This window comes from Schistocerca serialis, chromosome 3 (genome assembly GCF_023864345.2).
Source record: "Schistocerca serialis cubense isolate TAMUIC-IGC-003099 chromosome 3, iqSchSeri2.2, whole genome shotgun sequence".
In the NCBI taxonomy this organism is placed as follows: domain Eukaryota; kingdom Metazoa; phylum Arthropoda; class Insecta; order Orthoptera; family Acrididae; genus Schistocerca; species Schistocerca serialis.
The window spans coordinates 391,643,269-391,666,238 of NC_064640.1; the positions used below are offsets into that span (position 1 = coordinate 391,643,269).

The 22,970-nt window shown below is 38.9% G+C and overlaps 1 protein-coding gene across 2 annotated transcripts in view; it reads right to left on the bottom strand.

Moving 5' to 3' along the window:
* Positions 1 to 10,187: 10,187 nt before the first annotated feature.
* LOC126470239 (COMM domain-containing protein 5-like) overlaps positions 10,188 to 22,970 on the bottom strand; it is an 82,201-nt gene continuing 69,418 nt past the window's right edge. For both annotated transcript variants that reach the window (XM_050097940.1, XM_050097941.1), the window contains exons 3-4: positions 10,889 to 11,032; positions 10,188 to 10,803 (exon numbers count right to left, since the gene is read on the bottom strand). In XM_050097940.1, coding sequence (XP_049953897.1) covers positions 10,623 to 10,803; positions 10,889 to 11,032 — 325 coding nt within the window. In that variant the 3' untranslated portion in view covers positions 10,188 to 10,622. The remainder of the gene's footprint in view (positions 10,804 to 10,888; positions 11,033 to 22,970) is intronic.

The window sequence follows — 22,970 nt, forward strand, 5'->3', positions numbered from 1 at the left end:
TCAGTTTCCCACTGAAGCACGATTGGTCTGTCAGATAATCTGATGACAGTGTGCAAGGTGACGGCACATTGACATACAACACCATTCCAACATGCTTCCTCAGCTGTTCTGTCCTGATGTGTACAGGTACACAGCAGAATATAAAATCCTTGCCACAGTGCTGGAGCCGCTGTACAGAGTAATGGATGGAACTGATGAGAAACCTTGTACGGTGATGCCAGTGAATCCACTCCAGTGCCATCATAATACCATACAACTCCGCATCATAATTTGTAAATTATTTCAGAAGGTGCACCTTGAAAACCATATCAGTGAAAACAGCAGAAAAACAAAGTATTCTCTTGCTGGGATTCATTCATATAAATAATGATAAAACTACAATACGTACTCCAAATTGAAGAAAACAGATTTGTAAAAATGTAATGAAGAGTATAAGTTTTCTCATACTGGGTCAAACTTAAAATCACTTTGGGCCTCTGAAGATGCCAAGGTGGCAATTTATTCCATTCCTGGCTGTGCATTTAACGTCTAATATATCCAGATACTTGAGACAGTCCATTGCACATATCCCAAATGGCTTGGTCGTATGGGGCCGGTTCCTGACGAGCAGCTCAAAGTTGGACTGGACCGCACTAAATACCAATGACTGAACAACCCTGAGATTTTCAGTGTCTGCTGAGCCAGGAGGCGGCGCCACCAAATCCAGAGTGGTGGTACGTCAGCCTCTGCACCCAGACTCTGAACTGGGCCCTCTGAAAGGTTCCAGTTGATATCCGAATGCCCCCATGGTGGACAGAGTCCAACTAATTGAGGTAGGAAATATGAGCTGATCCATGAACCATGCTGCTGTAATATAACCATGATCTGACAAATGCCCTATAAAACTGTATGGGGTGGGACCTATCAGTTCCCCGCGACTTTGTGCTGAGGCACTGCAAAATATTCAATCATTTGAAACCCTTTGTTCGCAACTCTTTCAGGTGTGGGAGCCAAGTAATTTCGAGTCAAACAGTAAGTCCAAAAAGCACTGAGTGTCCTCAAAATGTAAAATATTGTCCCCCACTGTGAACTCTGGTTGGTTAAAATTTCGACAAGCATTGTTAAAATACACACACACAGTCTTTCCTGATGAAAACCTAAAACCAGAGCATCCAGCCTCCTGATGGTCAGCTGTAGTTGTCTCATTGCTGTCATAAGATGGGAGGAAGAGTAAAAGATAGAACTAAGATAATAGCATTCCATGTTAAGGAGCATTTAAAGGCAAAAATAATAATTGATGATAAACCGATGGAACTTTCAAATCCCTGGGATGTTAGATATCATATCACACCCAATGATCAAGAATTCAAATTCCAAAAATTCCAATAGTTGGGAAGTACTTTAAATCACACTCCCCTCAGAAAAGTTAGGAAAGAGACAGGGCTAAAATTTTATAATGTTATGGCCATTCCAGTTCTGATGTATGGGTCACAGAACTGGACTAACTGCTTGTCAATGGAGGATGGTTAAAGCAGAAGATGAGACTCCTAAAAGCACTAGCTGCTTACAAGCTCATAGACCAGAAAGAGAATAGTGAATCTGGAAATTAACTGGACATTAATAATGTACTTCAGATAATAGGAGTACAGAAAGAAATAGCATAAGCTCCTTAAAAAAATGTCAGATGAACGAAAACTAAATTAATATACAAATAAAGCATATATCTCATGAGGACAGAAATGTTGGGCATCTTAAGAAGAGATGGGAAGCTCATCTGGAGGCTACTCTTGTGTGTGTGTGCGCCCGCGCGCGCGTGTGTGTGTGTGTGTGTGTGTGTGTGTGTGTGTGTGTGTGTGTGTGTGTGACCTAAACCCTCCAGAATACAACTGAGTGTGAAGCATGTTACAAGCTAACTGAAATGACCTCCAGAGGATATAAGAACATGAGTAAAGTGGCACTACAAGTGACTAATGGAAGCACGAAGAAACAATTATGTTGATAATTACAATAAGTGTAAATGAATAAATACTCAACAATATATAAAATGTAACATAGCACAAAATATTAGAAATTCATATGCATGAGTAACAGTCATCTTCAAAAGCCATAAAAGTCAAATTTAGGGGCATAAGAGGTAGTAAAAACAACACACTTTATAGATATAAGAAATTGTAAAAAATCCAAGAAAATTACAGCAAAAATGAAGGGGGCATCATATGCGCGCACGTGCAGACACACACACACACACACACACACACACACACACACACACACACTCTAAATGAAAAAAATAGGTAGCGGAACAATGGGACAAAAGGGGGAAATATTCACAGATTATACAAAATTACACACAATTTGAATCAACATAATGTTAGATATATTAAAAGCAATATGCACCATATCACCCTAGAGCAATATACCCAAATATTAAAATTTTATTTTGTTGCAATAAAAGTAAGAAAAGGGAAATCAACAAAAGGGTGACCAGAAGGAAATTGCAATGTGTGAAGTGAAAGGGCAATGGGAGCATAAAAATATACCAGGTGCACAAATGAAACGAACAGTAGAAATATGTAGGCAGTCAGTGCACCATTCCGAACAGACAAAGGCTGTGCCATCAACAATCTGCCAAAAATACTAAGAAAGCTATTGGTGAGCAGGACCTGTCTAACTGCAGAAGGGTTAGCAGCATGATGAATATAAATTTCCAGCTGCTCAGAATACTGAGCTCTCATCCTTTAGGTTCAACATGTAGTACTTTCGTGCTCTCGTTTGTATCTAGCCATAAAGCCCTTTCCTGTTTGCCTACGTAGAAACCATTGCACAAGCAACAATGACTTTTTTATACCCCCAGTTTTTTAAATTTATCTGGCTTGTCGTCAAGGCAGTGACAAAGCCCAGATCACATAAGACACCCAATGACCGAGCACTTGCTCTGGCAGGCAACCCTCATCAGAAACAACAACCAGGTGGCAACAGCCTTACACAATTACTAATGGCATCAACAACTAGGTGGCACTCCATTTGGTGAAATTTGTGATACCTTTGCCTGACCAAAAGCAGCCCCAAGTTACTTCCCAATGGCTGGTGGCTGTGAAGTCCAGCTGTTTCCAAGATAGCATCACTAGTTGACTGAGTCACTGTGCTGTGGAAGGGCCAGGTTGACAAGTCTTGAACTTAAATTGTTCATATTTCCCATCAAAGATGATGAAAGGTAACATATGTGGGTTTTGAATTCAGATGAATGCATATTTTAGTTACGTGTATGAATAAAGAATAAAGAGCCATAAGCACTCGATACTGTCCAAATTTTGTCAATATTTCACGTTAGTATAACATGGAAACTGCACTTCCTGCACAAAAACCATATCATACTTTTAAATGAAATCATTGCTGCTGTTTGACATTTATTTATTTCACTACTCCCATTTCTGCTGTAGAGCCATTTTTAAGTGCAAGGTGAAAACTGAAACCTATAAAACACACAGAGAACAAAGTGCAAGGCATAATGAGGCAATGTTTGATAAACAATGTAATTTAAGGAGCAGTACTTAGTTGTGATCTTGCACATGAAAATAGCTCCATAGCTGAAATGGTGAAAGTGAAATAATGAATAGTAAAAACTTATAGTCTAATGGCAGCAATGATTTCATTTGAAAAGTATATTATGACTGTGGTCCCCAGCCAAGGAAAAACCATCATATGATATCATTTGCACATCTTAAAGCCTGGTGCACACTACAGCGAACGGAAGTGGATGTGAGTGAACTAGTGTAAAGTCTCTTTTATACCACAGTGAATGGAAGCGAACAAAAGTGAATGAGCATTCAGATGGTTCACTGGCGTTCACTACCATCTGTGTGTACCTGCGAACAAGTGGTTACACAGGAGAGAATGGGCATAGCGTGCCAACTCTACTAACACTGCACCCCTCCACCCCCCCCTTTTTTTTAATAATCCTCACACAGGTTTCACACAATAACAGCACCGAAACTTCTTGGCAGATTAAAACTGTGTGCTGAACCGAGACTCGAACTCGGTACCTTTGCCTTTCACAGGCAAGTGCTCTACCGACTAAGGACAACTCACGACACGTCCTCACAGCTTTACTTTTACCAGTATGTTGTCTCCTACCTGACAAACTTCACAGAAGTTGTCCTCCAAAACTTGGGGGATTACTACTTCTGGAAGAAAGGGTATTGCAGAGGCATGGCTTAGCCACAGCCTAGGGGACATTTCCATAATGAAATTTTAACTCTGCAGTAGAGTGTGCACTTATACAAAACTTCCTGGTATACTAAAATTTTGTGCCATGTAGAAGACGAGGTACTGACAGAAGTAAAGCTGTGAGGATGGGTCATGGGTCATGCTTGGGTAGCTCAGTTAGTAGAGCACTTGCCTGTGAAAGGCAAAGGTACTGAGTTTGAGCCTTGGCCTGGCACACAGTTTTAATCTGCCAGGAAGATTCCTTTCTGGAATAACAGCACTCTATGATGTAAATCTTTGACACTGAGATAGTTCTTGCAGCTGTTTTTGACAATGAAAGCAAAACAGAAGAGCAAAATAAGCATGTAGGTGCCTGAATTTTTATGTGATCATGAAATGCATCGAGGCAGTGCACTTTAAACTGCACTGTAGATTCTTTAGTATTATTGCAAAACTTTGCACATATGTTGGCTGATGGCCTGATGCCTTTTGCTGGCTCCTAATACTTGAGGAGGAAATTTAAAATCAGAGCATTAATTACTGACAATCACCATAAAGCTGTTCACACACACAACAGCAGAGGATACTAGTGCCAAATCTGAGAGGACGCAAGCTCCCTTTGATACTTTGCAAAAAGACCAACAACTAGCTGAACATGAGCAAACACCAGTTAATGCATATCAAACACAATGAAATGTTTTCTCGTGCTCGGCCACTGTTTTTACCTCACTACGGTGGAAACCAGGCTCAGGTGAGGAAGACATTAGTGCTATCTGCCATTCTTTTGTATTATTTGGTGTCCGTTTCATGAGCTTTTGCAAACATTGAGATTATGCATTCGCTAGTAAATTGTTTCTTGCTGTGAAAGCAGCTAAGCACTAAAGGGAAAACAACGTTAAAGACAGGGTTTGTTTCACTTACAAAATGCAGAAGTGTAGAAGAAGAGATTAGAAGTGAATTATGAATCAAACATAACAATGTTGTTTGCTCGCATCCAACTACCATTTGCACATGAGAGAACATAGCCTGCCTCATTTCTGTTTGCTTAGAGTTAACCAAACTTAAAATATCCTTGTAGTGGAGACAACATTCCCAGAATGTAAGGACTGAAATGTAATGTAGAACAGTCTCTGGAATGCATGCTAAATTATATGACGACCCAGTAATCAAAGTACTTAAATTAGTCCAAGAAAGCTTGAAAATAATGAGTTCTGTTAGCAAATACTCAATGAAAGAATTTTTTTCATAAAGCCAACATTACTGAGCTACCAAAGAGATTAATGAAATACAAATATATATTTTACATTTTTCTGAGAGACTTATTGTTACAGGAAATGTCAAATTCCTAGATATGGATCCAGAAAAGTTGCACAAGAAACTCCTGTGCGGTTCTCATGTTGAAGAGAAATCATTTGTGTACAGTAGGGAACAAAAGCTTATGCACACAGCAGTTCCTCTGACACTGGTTCTTCAGCAGTATGAGAGGGATCTAGTGAGAAGATTAACCTGCCATCACCTGAACTGAATGTGAGTACATCAAGAAGAACATACACTGCAGCTAGTCATCTTATGGCAGAAACCATCATAACATCACAAAAGTGTAAAGCATTTCCAAACCTGAAAGAAGTCATAGAAATGCCTGCGAGAAAAATTAAAAGAAAACTCTGTATGGTGTTTGATGATGATGACACTCCAAGGAAGCAAAAACGGCAACAGAAAATTTATACAATGAACAGATATTTAAAAAACAAATCTTTCTGTATGTTAAAAATTAAGGGTAGATTACTGCATTGTAGAAGCTCAAATAATATTGCCCACATGTTCAGCAGCTTCTGTTTCCTTTCTCATTATTCCGGGACACTGACAAATCTAATCCAGGAGCAAAAAATGTCAGTGGTTACTGGTTGAGAAAAATCTCTAACAGTATTTTAGAAATCTCCAGTAGCATATAAAGTTTGTTTGTTTGTGTGTGTGTGTGTGTGTGTGTGTGTGTGTGTGTGTGTGTGTGTACTGCTGACAAGGGCCTTAATGGCATCTCCACTATATGGTAAGTAGCAACTTTCCTTCTCTCATATTGTTTTATAGTTCTCAGACGCACAGGTTCAGCATAATGCACAGAAAAATGTTCGATTATGACACCGCAGTTAGTGAAAATAGCACCGTTCAAGGAAATACCAAGTACACCTACACAGAACTGGTATCCATAGAGGCATCTGAACTTCGTCCAAACCTGCGAAGAAGGCATATGATGTCCAATGGTTGAAATGTCCTGTTCCCACCATTCTTGCTTCCGTCGTTTTATTAAGTGGTGGACCCAGCCACGGAGCCGTTTAAAGGCAATGAGGGTCTCAATTTATGGATGCCACTTATCACACTGGAGAGCCCACTATGATCTGTAATGGCCTCAGCAATTTCCAAGTTCCAGCAAGGTACTACCTTCTGACGGGGGATCTCTAAGAATATGGGATCACTACATCAGCTGTCAATAGAATGGCTGCTGTCGCATTCTGGACAGCCTCATCAAAGCCTCCATTTAGTGGGGAGCTCAGAACAACAGTGGAGGTGAAAGCCTCCCAGTCAGCATTGTGGAGAGCCCATCTAGACATGTGCGTGGGGGAGTGACAATGAGGGAAGGACAGGAAGATTGGGAAGTGGTTGTTACTACACAGGTCATCATGCACCCTCAAGTGGATGGATGGAAGAAGACGAAGGCTACAAATGGAAAGATCAATGGCCTAATAAGTTCCATGTGCCACTGTAAAGTGTGTGGAGGCTCCAGTATTCAAGAGACAGAGGTCGAGATTTGCCAATAAGTTTTCAATATCTTTACCAGGCCAGTGATCATGGTTCCACCACACAAAGGTTATGGGCATTGAAGTTGACCAAGATTAGGAAAGGTGGGGGAAAGAGAAACCAATGCAGACAGTACATTCTGAGGTACTCCACCATCAGGATGGAGACAAACATTACAGGTGGTAAAATCCTGAAATGCCCTTACCCAAACAGCCACAGCCTTCAAAGTTGTATCAAGAGGCATAAGTTTGCTATATATACAGTTCAAAAATGTGCAAACGCTACCTGATGCCATATCGTAATCAGCACAATTCTTAAAATGTCCCCAGTAGCCATGGAGGGCAGTTGTTCATGTTGATGGAAACCAAGTTTCCAGAAGGGTAATGTAGAATGCGGGGGAGGAGCTTACGAAATGCCATAGCTCAGCCAAGTGGTGGAAAAAACCACAACAATTCCACTGGAGAATCATGCTATCAGTATACTATGAGGGTGTAAAGGGCAGGTTATGTACCAGTGTCACATGTCACCACTGGTTCAAAGGTGATGTTATGAACACAAACAGGACCTGAGAAAAGATGTGTGGTGAGATCTGGAGTCTCAGGACCACCAGGATCACTGCCATGGACACAGAACCAGAACATGAGGGATTCAGTGGCGTGGGAGCCACTGGAATTTCCTTTATCTTGCAAGACTTCTTGTTGTCTTTCTCTTCTTTAGGGAGGCTGGGTGACTGGGAGGGCTTCCCTGAATTAGTTTCGGGGACTGAAGAAGACTGTTAAGCCCTACAACCAGCAGCCCTGGTTGGTGGGGGGCTATTGTTACAAAAGTGGGTGTGGTGGAAGCAGCAGGAGGAGAGCCCCCAACCATCAGGGGGCAGGCATGGTCTAGCAGCCCTGAGGGCTTGCTGTAGGATGCATAATGGAAGGGAGTATTGTTGGCAGAGAGAGATGTCGTCATACCTGTAGCATATGACGCTGTCTTGTTCTTGGCTTTTTGGTATGTTAGTCTGTCCTGAGTCTTATATTTTTGTATTTTTTCTCTCCCTGAAAGACAGTGCAGTCTGGTGAGCAGGGAGAATGTTGCTCCCAAATGTTGATGCAGATGGGAGAGGAGCACAAGAAATATTTACGTGCACAGACGTCAGCGATGCCTACAGACTGGGCTAGCGTCACAATGTGAAGATATGTGCCCAAATTTCATACATTTGAAGCATTGCATGAGGGGGTGGGAGGGGAGAGACATACAGTTTCACCTTACTTCAGTATACCATCACATCACCTTGACCTTTTCATGCAACGAATCACCCTCAAAGGCCAAAATGGAGGACGCTGTAGCAACCTATAGCCCTTTGGCTGCCTAGAACAGACAAGGAGCACACCCTGTTGCTCAAAGTTGGCACTTAACTCATCATCAGAATGCAAAAGTTCACAATGGAAAATGATGCCTCGAACCATGGTTTAGACTACTATGAGGAGTGGCGGTCACCAGAATACTCCCCAGCTTGTCACAAGCAAGCAATGCCGGTGACTGGGCAGGGGATGCTGTTTTAATCAAAACTGACCCACTCTTCATTTCAGAGATCACTGAAACTTCCCTATAGTCTCTACAAAGAATAAAGTCTTTATGGCCAAAATAATCCCCATCTGTCCTTGTACAAACCAGATATTGGGGCAGTATCTCTCTGCTTGTCCCTTGGCATAGCCATGGTAAGAAATGTTTTGGGGTCATACATCTCTGTTTTGAATGAGTTATTTCCTTCTGAAGAGACTGGTGGGGCCATGTAACCAACGGTGGGAGAAAGCTTCATCCGCCTCATATTCAAGTCATCTGTCATTGTGCCACCCACTCCGAGCAGGGGTTCTCCCCATGGGCACCACCCAGACTCAGCATTGGCTATCCAGCCACTACTCAGTTTATCAGAGTCCCCGTGGCCCAGTATGGGCACATACTCCTTGCCATACATGGGGAATTTTCAACTCAGGCACCAACAGTGCGATCGCTAACAACGGGGACCATGTATTTATTATTGTAAAGGTGTTGGGAGTGCTGGAAGTGAAATGGAAAACCAGGGTTCTAAATCATGTACCAGGTCCAAGTGGGGTCTAGGCCAGAAAGATCGTCTGAGGTAAAAGCAGGGGGGGGGGGGGGGGGGAGGGCGGGCGGAAGGCATAGTGGAAATAGAGGCTTGCAGCACAGAAAGTAGAGATGCAAAGGCTGGGGACCCATGGTAGCCAAGCACGTACTCTCAAAAGACTTGTGACCTGCATGGAAGGTGCAATTACTGCATACATACTTTCATTGTTCATTTCATTTATGCACCTGGTATATTTTTATGCACTTGCTTACCCTTTTGTTTCACACATTGTGCTTTCCATATACATGGCATGTTGTTAATCCGTCTTATCATTTGAATCTTCCTTTTGTCCATTTCCCCTTCTCTCGCATTTATTGTAACAAAATTTGGAAAATAAATTGTAATGTTTGGTACACTGCTCTAAGGTGATATGGAGCAAATTGTTTTTTAATGTGTCAAGCATTACAATGGTCCATGTTGTGTGTAATTTTGTATAATCTATAAAAATAGTATTCCTTTTTGTCCCGCAGTCCCACTTCCATTTTTTGTTTACCACATATCTTTATGATGCCCATTCATTTTGGCTGTAATCTTTTTGTATTTTTACCATTTTTTATTTATACAGTGTTTTGTTTTTACTGCCTCTTTTTACCTTAAATTTGCCTTTTGAAGATGACTTACTCAAACATACGATAGTTCTAGTACGTTTTGCTGGGTTCTATTTTAAAAATTGTTGAGTATTTATTCTTTTGTATCTTATTGTTTCTTCATACTTTCATTAGTCACTGGTAGTGACACTTCACTCATGTACTTACCCATCTGGAGATCATTTCTGTTAACTTCCTAGCTTGTAATGCACTTCCCACTCAATTTTACTCTGGAATGGTTAGGTCACACGACATAGAATTGTGTATCAAGAATTCCACCTTTCTTCTATGTTCATAGGTTTGCTTTGTATGTTTTAAACTTTTTTTGTTAATTATGATTCAGAAAATCTTTATTACTTATTCGCTTATGACTCTTGTAATCTTTTGACACTGTTCTGATGATGAGTTCATCTCAAAACATGTCTAAATGTGAATTACTGAACACCAAGTGAAAAATTTTTTCTAGCAACCTAATAAACATTGTTAAATATTTTATGAAACATATTTATTACTTGCAGAAAAACAGTGTACATTGCTATGACACAAAAAACTTTTTAATAATGTTATTTGTTCACATAAATTTTCAATTTCTGCATCAACACTCTTGTCAGAACATTTATTTATGATAATATAAGCAATTAAAAGGTTAACACAATGTTCTGAAAAAATCTCCCCAAATTTTCATCTTTGTACTTCTGTTGACAAATTAATCCACAACAAACAGTGAGACTTGCATTCTGCACGAGTCCTCGCATAAAGTTGAATCTAAATGACATACCAGACTGTCCAAGAATCACACCACTCCCTAAGAGTTGCCCGCGATAACTACCTCTTTAAGAAAATCTCAATGTTCACAGGTAACTTTCAAAATGACATGAAATGGTTCTTTAAATATTTGAGAAAATATTTGCACATATTCGTTGTCATGGAACTGACATTTTGAAAATTCTTTTCTTTTCCAGTAATGCCATTTCTTTTAAAACTGTTGCTACCACATATCTCAGATGATGGAATTTTGATACTGAAATTTCAAACTGCCTTTTCTCATTGTTAGACATTGAAATATCAAGGGTTACTGATGGCTCAAGCACACGTGATGAATAACTGAAACAACGAGATATACTGAATTAACATTAATGTGCTCCAAGTAACAATTAATTAACCTCATTTCTCATACTGAGAAACATACCATGATGCAATAGTTATGTTAATTCTCCAATCAACAGATATCAGCTTTGGCAGTATGTTACATTTTGATGCAATGCCACTGAGAATGGCTGCTCTGGGTCCTGTTAAAACACTGGCCAAGTCTTGTGCAGATGCATTAGGAAATCTGCAAAAAAGGGGATTTGATTTTTTAGAACACATCAGATAAAACCAATAATACTGTGTTGATATTAAAATACCTGATTTAAGCTACCAAACTTTTCATACTGGTAAAATTGAAGTATGAATGTATGTTTGTTTTGCATTAAACAAAAACATTCATTATTACTTCCCCACATCCTAACTAATCTGAGTGGGTCATTTTCACAATTACTTATCATACTAAACACGCTGACAAATATATGATTTTCAATTGTTTCTCGGAGACCTGCTGAATCAGACAGTAGTGAAATACTTTTCTCCGAATTTACAATAATTATCATAACAACATAAACGGAAAGGACTACTCATGGCCAAGGTTTATGAACAAATCACTTCTTTCTACACAATTTACAAGAAACAGATAGAGAGATGAGAATCTGGTTTGAAACAGGGGGTAAATTTTGCAGCCTTAAACATATTTCACCACTTCTCTCATGAGCTAATAATGCTGATAAAGGTGTGTGTGTGTGTGTGTGTGTGTGTGTGTGTGTGTGTGTGTTGGGGGGGGGCGGAGGGGAGGGGGGGAGGGGCTCAGGTTAAGTGTAATACGTAAACACAAAACAGTCATATAAATGGACGGAGAGTTACTTTACAAAATGCTATTATTTTAACTAACGAGTTGTCACTGTCTACACCATAGCGAGACACCACAAACACAATCTGTGGAACATCAAAGTACCTGTATTTGAAGGAAAATTCCTCCTGGATGAAGGCAACAGTAAGTAAAGCAGTTCATTAAAGAAAATCTTTACAGATCTTCTCTAGTATGACGGAACACTTTATCTGCTACAAGCATTGTTACCTTGAATTAAACTAGGTTCTAGGGCTCAGACCCAAGGAAATGTAGGTCCAAACATTGTTTTAAGTCATACACAGCTTTCTGTTACTTTACATCCAGTCCCATTATATATAAACAATATGAATGAAAGCAACAAAATTTATCTTAATCAGATATAATCACCTTTATCTTTTTTTATTTATTTAGTGGAATCTTAATTTTATATTTATGGTCATAACAAAGAGTGTGCATGCTTTTAGTTTTCCTGACATATTAAGCTTTGTACAAATAGTTTAACTGTGTAATGCAGCACTCTAGTCCAAGCCACTGGAGACAGCGGTCATGTGATCGTTGTCATGGTTGTGAGCAAGCACGTGTGTGTGTGTGTGTGTGTGTGTGTGTGTGTGTGAGAGAGAGAGAGAGAGAGAGAGAGAGAGAGAGAGAGAGAGATATGATGATGATGATGCTGATGATGATATGAAGAAGAAGAAGAAGAAGAAAACAACTCTGCCACAGCCAGTCCCAAGGTGGGGGCCTCATCTTGTAAATGATCAGGAAGGAGGAGAGGGAAGAGAAACAAAAACTCCTGTCAAACTTGTGTGAGATCCTCTGGGATTTCACCACCAAAAGCTCAATACAAACCAATAATCATGGCAGAACAGAACAGTGGAAAGTATCCACTACCCTGGGACCCAGTCAATAAGACCGGGTAATAGACTTTATCATCAGATTCCAGAACATTAGGCATTTCATGACAAGAAGAATCAGAGCTTCTCAAAAATCCTGAAGACTATTTCCCATGAGAACACTCAACATGAGCACACTACTGAAAACAGATAAATTGAAACAACTGGCAAACACCACGGATAAACTCAATATCAAAATTCTGGCAATACAGGAAACATGATTCTCAGATGAGAATATACAAGGGAAAATCAGTCATAACCATTTCAGAAAAAATCTCAAACTCTTCAGAACAGTATTTGCAGGACACAAATCGACACTGGCCTCTGTAATAGATTTCGCTTCAAAATCAGAAAAAAATATCAACACTCATAATGCGATATGGAAACAGAGTGTATACACTAATGAATGCATATGCCCTACAAATAACTATAGCAAGAAAAACACACAGATGATAAAGATTTCTAGGGAGATCTAAAAGAAACCACCAACAAAATCCCCACAAAGTACATGAAAGTATTACTAGGAGATTTTAATGATCAATTAGACAGGGAAAGAAAATTCAAAAGACACAATAGGAAAACACACTGTCCACAAGCAGACGGACAAGAATGAAGAGAACCTGATAAATTTCTGCAGGAATTTTGACCTCAAGACCTTGTCTACCCAATTCTAGAAACCACACAAGAAACTACGAACTTGGAAATCACCAACAATGCCCTATGAGAATTTCAGACAGACCAGATAGTGGTATCCATGAAAAATACCAGAAAAATTATGAATGTAAGAACAAGGAAAGGATTTTTTAATCCGATCATCACCTGCCCAAATTAAAGCCAAATTTATACCCAACAAACAACTCATGAGAACCGACAGAACTTTCACAACAGAACCAGAGTACCTACCATTAAACAAGGAATAAATAACAGGAAACATTAAGAAAATTGACAGTAATGACTCAACAGAACTGTCGGAAAAATGAAGAAACTGATAAAATTGGGGCAACCACGGAGAAAATGGAAATATCAGTGGCAGAACAGGACATGTGGCACAGCTACACAAGACAGAATACAAGCCTGGAAAAAATTTAACATTCGTAGAGCATCTGAAAAATGGGAAGAATTCAACAGGATATGGAAGACCACTTCTAAAATAATCCGTAAAGGAAAAAGAGGTTATGGAAAGAACAGAATGAAAGAGGACTTCAACAAAAACAACACACACAATTGCTATAGAACATTTAGAGAAAATATGACAGGATATCAGCCACCAAGCTTATGCTTCAAAAGACAAGAGGGAAACTGAAGACAAATCTGAAAAAGAACTTGAAATACTAGCACTATACTTCAACACATCTAAAATATGATAAACTGATGCACATTCTACAGTTTGAGAAGCCAGAACCTAACCTTGATTTCAAGCTGCCAACACACAAGGAGACCGTGAAAATAATAGAATCATTGAAAAATAACAGAGCACCTGCAGAAGACTGTGGAAATTTGGAAATTCGACCACAAAAACATCACACCCAAAATACACATAATCATAAAAAACATCTTGGAAACAGAAAAGGTACCAGAAGAAAGGAAGTCAGTGCTAATACATGGCCTCCACAACAAGAAAGTCCAGGAACACCACAATGACATTTGTTGGCTTCAAAAAGGCCTACAATGCCATAGACAGAGAAGCAAATTTCAACAATCTAGAAGAAATGAAGGTGGACAACAAGACCAGAAAACTAATTCCTGAAACATTAACAAACACAACATCCAAAGTGGGTTTATGGGAGAGATCTCTGAACCACTTGAAATCAAGACAGTGGTGAGGCAGTATGCTCTGTTTTGGAGAAAATAATCAAGACATGGAACACAGTAGCCAATGGGGTAAGCATGAGAAGACAAGGACAGAACTGTCAACATAAAATGTCTAGCCTTTGCCAATGATGTAGCTCATAACAAATAACAGAAAAGAAGCCAAAGAAGCTCTAGAGACATGACATAAAATCTCAGCCAAAACAGGACTACAAATCTCATACGAAAAAAAGCAGTACATGGACACAAAATCAACACCCACTGGTAAAGCAAATAGAAAGTTTCAAATATCTGGGAGAGATTATTCAGAAAACAGGACTGAACTCAACACCCAATGAAGAACGGATCACAAAATTAAAAAAAGCATACGGACTTACACGGAACCATTACAACAAAAGAAGTATTACCATCAATGACACTATAGTACAGTAGTCTTACCACAAGCCTTGCATGCCTCAAGTAATCAAGGGAATAACTAAAATCAAGGAGATGTAAAAACAAGAGAGTAAAATACTGACAAAGATCTACAGTTTGATTCAGAAAGGGGGGATCTGAATAACGAGACTGACAAAAGAACTGTATAAATAGACAGATGATTACAAACATCAGGAAAAGAAGGGCAAAGTTCTACAGACACATACATAGGATGAATGAAAATAGAGTGACCACGAGAATTTTTAACATAGTGACAATTCACAAAGTGGACACCAACTGGGTAAACGAAACCATGTAAGACCTCAAGAAACTGAACATCTCCACAGAAAACCTGACAGACAGAGAGAAAAAAAATCAGAAAACAAAAATTTCAGCAAACACCCCATGAGAAGAAAACAGGAAAAAAGTGGACAGAAGAGAGGGAGGACAAAAACAGTGAATATATGAGAGGTTTTGGGGGGGAAAAAAAGGGACAGAAAAAGTGAAATGAAAACTGATTGTCTTTTAGTGCTCTCCTTAAAGGGAAATTGATGATATGATAATAGTAATAGTAATAGTAATAATAATAATAATAATAATAATAATAATAATAATAATAATTCCCGTGGAGGCCCGGGAAAAGAATAGGCCTCCGGTATGTTCTGCCAGTCGTAAAAGGCGACGAAAAGAACAAACCACTAATAGGGCTAACCCCCCTTTTAGTGTGATTAGTTGGTTCAGGACAGAACTAAAGAAGCCTCGGACAAGCGCCGTCATGGTCGGGGACGACGCTTGAACCCTATGCCCGCCCACAATGGTAACAACACTGCTAGCCAACTGGAAAATGATTCAAATCCAAATAGAGGTGTTTTGCAGGATATGCTTCCTGCAACCACCCTAGAAGGAAAACAAAGACAGAGGATGAGATGGTCAGATGAAGTTAATCGACACCTCATGTTCTGTTATTACCAAGCAACAAACCTAGGAACCAACACAACTGGATACAGATCACAAGTATACACAACATTTATTACCAGATACCCAGAATTAAAATTTTTAACAGAACAATGACTAGCTGATCAGATCTGTGTAATAATAAAAAATAACAGGATACCCCAGTCAGAATTAGAAAACATCAAACAACAAGTACAACAAACACTGGAACAAAATAATGTGCAATCAGAAGAAGAAGAAAATACAGTAATGGACTCAAACATCCCAGAGCAAACAAACAAAGAACAACACGCATCAATTAAACAGTCAGAGGAAAACGAAATCTTAAGACAGCCACCAGAACAAGCACAAATAGAACACGAAGTGACACACATGTTAGATATAGAAGAAAAATTTCAGCTGACATATATAGAATACAAAGACACAAATACAGACATTAGACTATTCTTGCATAGACCGCCAAATAACCCACAAGTCGAAACAACAATAAAAACTATCAACACAACCATACACAACAAAATAAATGAAAACACAACTATGGAAGAGTTACAACTACTGGTTTATATAGGAGCACTCACTACACTAAATATACACACTAGGCAGAGATCAGAACCAACCAACACACAGAAGAAACCCACAAAACCATATAGAAAAACTGAGAAAAGACATCGGACAGCTAACACAATTTATAAGACATGAAATGTCAGAAAAGAAAACGAAAAAGGTTAGGTAAAATCTCACAACAAGAAGTGATAGAGCAATTAGATGAAAAGAAGCAGAAATTACAAGCATTGGCCAAACGACTTAGAAGATACAAAAAAAGTGAAAATAGAAGGAAACAAAACCAAACATTCAACACAAACCAAAAGAAATTTTACCAGACAATAGATAACACACACATTAAAATAAACAATCCACCAAACATAACAGACATGGAACACTTCTGGAGCAACATATGGTCAAACCCGGTACAACATAACAGGCATGCACGGTGGATACAAGCAGAAACAGACACATACAAGATGATACCACAAATGCCTGAAGTGATAAGTCACCCGGGCAATTAATTCTACTCACAATTGGAAAGCCCCTGGAAAAGATAAAATAGCAAATTTCTGGCTAAAGAAATTCACCTCAACACATTCACATCTAACTAAATTATTTAACAGTTACATTGCAGACCCATACACATTCCCTGATACACTTACACATGGAATAACTTATCTGAAACCGAAAGATCTAGCAGACACAGCAAACCCAGCTAAATATCGCCCCATAACATGCCTACCAACAATATACAAAATATTAACTTCAGTCATTACACAGACATTAATGACACATACAACACAGAACAAAATTATAAATGAAGAACAAAAAGGCTGTTGCAAAGGAGCACGAGGATGTAAAGAGCAACTGATAATAGATGCAGAGGTGACATGTTGTTGTTGTGGTCTTCAGTCCTGAGACTGGTTTGATGCAGCTCTCCATGCTACTCTATCCTGTGCAACCTTCTTCATCTCCCAGTACCTACTGCAACCTACATCCTTCTGAATCTGCTTAGTGTATTCATCTCTTGGTCTCCCTCTACGATTTTTACCCTCCACGCTGCCCTCCAATGCTAAATTTGTGATCCCTTGATGCCTCAAAACATGTCCTACCAACCGATCCCTTCTTCTAGTCAAGTTGTGCCACAAACTTCTCTTCTCCCCAATTCTATTCAATACCTCCTCATTAGTTACGTGATCTACCCACCTTATCTTCAGCATTCTTCTGTAGCACCACATTTTGGAAGCTTCTATTCTCTTCTTGTCTAAACTATTTATCGTCCATGTTTCACTTCCATACATGGTTACACTCCACACAAATACTTTCAGAAACTACTTCCTGACGCTTAAATCTATACTCGATGTTAACAAATTTCTCTTCTTCAGAAACGCTTTGCTTCCCATTGCCAGTCTACATTTTATATCCTCTCTACTTCGATCATCATCAGTTATTTTGCTCCCTAAATAGCAAAACTCCTTTACTACTTTAAGTGCCTCATTTCCTAATCTAATTCCCTCAGCATCACCTGATTTAATTTGACTACATTCCATTATCCTCGTTTTGCTTTTGTTGATGTTCATCTTATATCCTCCTTTCAAGACACTAACCATTCCGTTCAACTGCTCTTCCAAGTCCTTTGCTGTCTCTGACAGAATTACAATGTCATCGGCGAACCTCAACGTTTTTACTTCTTCTCCATGAATTTTAATACCTACTCCAAATTTTTCTTTTGTTTCCTTTACTGTTTGCTCAGTATACAGATTGAATAACATCGGGAAGAGGCTACAACCCTGTCTTACTCCCTTCCCAACCACTGCTTCCCTTTCATGTCCCTCGACTCTTATAACTGCCATCTGGTTTCTGTACAAATTGTAAATAGCCTTTCGCTCCCTGTATTTTACCCCTGCCACCTTCAGAATTTGAAAGAGAGTATTCCAGTTAATATTGTCAGAAGCTTTCTCTAAGTCTACAAATGCTAGAAATGTAGGTTTGCCTTTTCTTAATCTTTCTTCTAAGATAAGTCGTAAGGTTAGTATTGCCTCACGTGTTCCAACATTTCTACGGAATCCAAACTGATCTTCCCCGAGGTCCGCTTCTACCAGTTTTTCCATTCGTCTGTAACGAATTCGCGTTAGTATTTTGCAGCTGTGACTTATTAAACTGATTGTTCGGTAATTTTCACATCTGTCAACACCTGCTTTCTTTGGGATTGGAATTATTATATTCTTCTTGAAGTCTGAGGGTATTTCACCTGTCTCATACATCTTGCTCACCAGATGGTAGAGTTTTGTCATGAATGGCTCTCCCAAGGCCATCAGTAGTTCTAACGGAATGTTGTCTACTCCCGGGGCCTTGTTTCGACTCAGGTCTTTCAGTGCTCTGTCAAACTCTTCACGCAGTATCTTATCTGCCATTTCGTCTTCATCTACATCCTCTTCCATTTCCATAATATTGTCCTCAAGTACATCGCCCTTGTATAAGCCCTCTATATACTCCTTCCACCTTTCTGCCTTCCTTTCTTTGCTTAGAACTGGGTTGCCATCTGAGCTCTTGATATTCATACAAGTGGTTCTCTTCTTTCCAAAGGTCTCTTTAATTTCCCTGTAGGCAGTATGTATCTTACCCCTAGTGAGACAAGCCTCTACATCCTTACATTTGTCCTCTAGCCATCCCTGCTTAGCCATTTTGCACTTCCTGTCGATATCACTTTTGAGACGTTTGTATTCCTTTTTGCCTGCCTCATTTACCGCATTTTTATATTTTCTCCTTTCATCAATTAAATTCAATATTTCTTCTGTTACCCAAGGATTTCTATTAGCCCTCGTCTTTTTACCTACTTGATCGTCTGCTGCCTTCACTACTTCATCCCTCAGAGCTGCCCATTCTTCTTCTACTGTATTTCTTTCCCCCATTCCTGTCAATTGTTCCCTTATGCTCTCCCTGAAACTCTCTACAACCTCTGGTTCTTTCAGTTTATCCAGGTCCCATCTCCTTAAATTCCCACCTTTTTGCAGTTTCTTCAGTTTCAATCTGCAGTTCATAACCAATAGATTGTGGTCAGAATCCACACCTGCCCCTGGAAATGTCTTACAATTTAAAACCTGGTTCCTAAATCTCTGTCTTACCATTATATAATCTATCTGATACCTTTTAGTATCTCCAGGATTCTTCCAGGTATACAACCTTCTTTTATGATTCTTGAACCAAGTGTTAGCTATGATTAAGTTATGCTCTGTGCAAAATTCTACAAGGTGGCTTCCTCTTTCATTTCTTCCCCCCAATCCATATTCACCTACTATGTTTCCTTCTCTCCCTTTTCCTACTGACGAATTCCAGTCACCCATGACTTAAATTTTCGTCTCCCTTCACTACCTGAATAATTTCTTTTATCTCATCATACATTTCATCTATTTCTTCATCATCTGCAGAGCTAGTAGGCATATAAACTTGTACTACTGTAGTAGGTGTGGGCTTTGTGTCTATCTTGGCCACAATAATGCATTCACTATGCTGTTTGTAGTAGCTAACCCGCACTCCTATTTTTTTATTCATTATTAAACCTACTCCTGCATTACCCCTATTTGATTTTGTATTTATAACCCTGTAATCACCTGACCAAAAGTCTTGTTCCTCCTGCCACCGAACTTCACTAATTCCCACTATATCTAACTTTAACCTATCCATTTCCCTTTTTAAATTTTCTAACCTACCTGCCCGATTAAGGGATCTGACATTCCACGCTCCGATCCGTAGAACGCCAGTTTTCTTTCTCCTGATAACGATGTCCTCTTGAGTAGTCCCCGCCCAGAGATCTGAATGGGGGACTATTTTACCTCCGGAATATTTTACCCAAGAGGACGCCATCATCATTTAAACATACAGTAAAGCAGCATGCCCTCGGGAAAAATTACGGCTGTAGTTTCCCCTTGCTTTCAGCCATTCGCAGTACCAGAACAGCAAGGCCGTTTTGGTTATTGTTACAAGGCCAGATCGGTCAATCATCCAGACTGTTGCCCCTGCAACTACCGAAAAGGCTGCTGCCCCTCTTCAGGAACCACATGTTTGTCTGGCCTCTCAACAGATACCCCTCCGTTGTGGTTGCACCTACGGTACGGCCATCTGTATCGCTGAGGCACGCAAGCCTCCCCACCAACGGCAAGGTCCATGGCTCATGGGGGAGCAGAGGTAAATGTCAAGCTAAAACTAAACAAAGGTCGCTACACTATGTATACACTGATTACCAAAAAGCTTTTGATAGTGTATCCCACTCATGGTTACTACAAATATTGGAAATATACAAAGTAGATCCTAAATTGATACAGTTCCTAAACATAGAAATGAAAAATTGGAAAACCACACTTAATATCCAAATAAATTCAAATAATATCACATCACAGCCAATACAGATTAAGCGTGGAATATATCAAGGAGACTCATTAAGTCCTTTCTGGTTCTGCCTTGCCCTGAACCCACTATCCAACATGCTAAATAATACAAATTATGGATACAATATTACTGGAACATACCCACACAAAATCACACATCTTCTATACATGGATGATCTAAAACTACTGGCAGCAACAAATCAACAACTCAACCAATTACTAAAGATAACAGAAGTATTCAGCAATGATATAAATATGGCTTTTGGAACAGACAAATGTAAGAAAAATAGCATAGTCAAGGGAAAACACACTAAACAAGAAGATTACATATTGGATAATCACAGCGACTGCATAGAAGAGATGGAAAAAACAGATGCCTATAAATATCTAGGATACAGACAAAAAATAAGAATAGATAATACAAATATTAAAGAAGAACTAAAAGAAAAATATAGACAAAGACTACCAAAAATACTGAAAACAGAATTGACAGCAAGGAACAAGACAAAAGCTATAAATACTTATGCTATACCAATATTGACCTACTCATTTGGAGTAGTGAAATGGAGTAACACAGACCTAGAAGCACTCAATACACTTACACGATCACAATGCCACAAATATAGAATACATCACATACATTCAGCAACTGAAAGATTCACATTAAGCAGAAAGGAAGGAGGAAGGGGATTTATCGACATAAAAAACCTACATTATGGACAGGTAGACAATTTAAGAAAATTCTTTCTAGAACGAGCAGAAACTAGCAAAATACACAAAGCAATCACTCATATAAATACATCGGCTACACCACTGCAATTTCATAACCACTTCTACAACCCTTTAGATCACATAACATCAACAGATACGAAGAAAGTAAATTGGAAAAAGAAAACACTATATGGCAAGCACCCGTATCATCTAACACAGCCACACATCGACCAAGACACATTCAACACATGGCTCAGAAAAGGCAATATATACAGTGAGACGGAAGGATTCATGATTGCAATACAGGATCAAACAATAAACACCAGATATTACAGCAAGCATATTATTAAAGATCCCAATACCACAACAGATAAATGCAGACTTTGCAAACAACAAACAGAAACAGTAGATCACATCACAAGTGGATGTACAATACTAGCAAATACAGAATACCCCAGAAGACGTGACAATGTAGCAAAAATAATACATCAACAGCTTGCCTTACAACATAAACTTATAAAACAACATGTTCCCACATACAAGTATGCACCACAAAATGTACTGGAGAATGATGAATACAAATTATACTGGAACAGAACCATTATAACAGATAAAACAACACCACATAACAAACCTGACACCATACTCACCAATAAAAAGAAGAAATTAACACAACTAATCGAAATATCCATACTCAATACAACAAATATACAAAAGAAAACAGGAGAAAAAATTGAAAAATACATCCAACTGGCTGAGGAAGTCAAGGACATGTGGCATCAGGATAAAGTTGACATTATACCAATTATACTATCAACTACAGGAGTCATACCACACAATATCCACCAGTACATCAATGCAATACAGCTACATCCAAACTTATATATACAACTACAGAAATCTGTAATTATTGACACTTGTTCAATTACCCGAAAGTGCCTAAATGCAATGTAACATATACTGTACAGTTAAAAGGAAGTCACGCTTGATGAAAGTCCGCGTCACTTTCCATTTTTAACCAGACCTAAGGTCTGAGAAAGGAAAGAACACAATAATAATAATAATAATAATAATAATAATAATAATAATAATAATAACTACTACTACAATAATAATAATAATAATAATAATAATAAAGGAAACTAAATGAATAAGAAGGGTTCCTTTGCAGAAACACATTTCTAATTTCAAAATTCCCATGACTCCTTGTAAGAGGACTTTTTTTCACGGCATTTCCTAATGGCAACCATAAATAAGATATTGTGGTACAATTATCGTACCCCATAAGTTTTCTTACCAATGGTATGTTCATAAGGACTGACTAGTATCTCAAAGTCTATTGATAGACCACATTTGTTGTCCACAGGAGGAAGTGCTTGAATGTAATAATTTGGCTCCATAGTTTCCCTAAAAACTGCTAGGGAGATACACCTCAACCATGGCAACATGCTTGCATTCCTCAGTAGGCCTCATACAATTTGTGCACATAGTTCCAGAGGTTGTACACTAACTAGTGTTCCATCTTAACATTCACCTCTTCACCACTTTGCAGTTTCTCTAATGGCGAAGTTTACTTCCTCTCTCTAGAGGTTTCTATCATCACTGCCACCATAACCACCA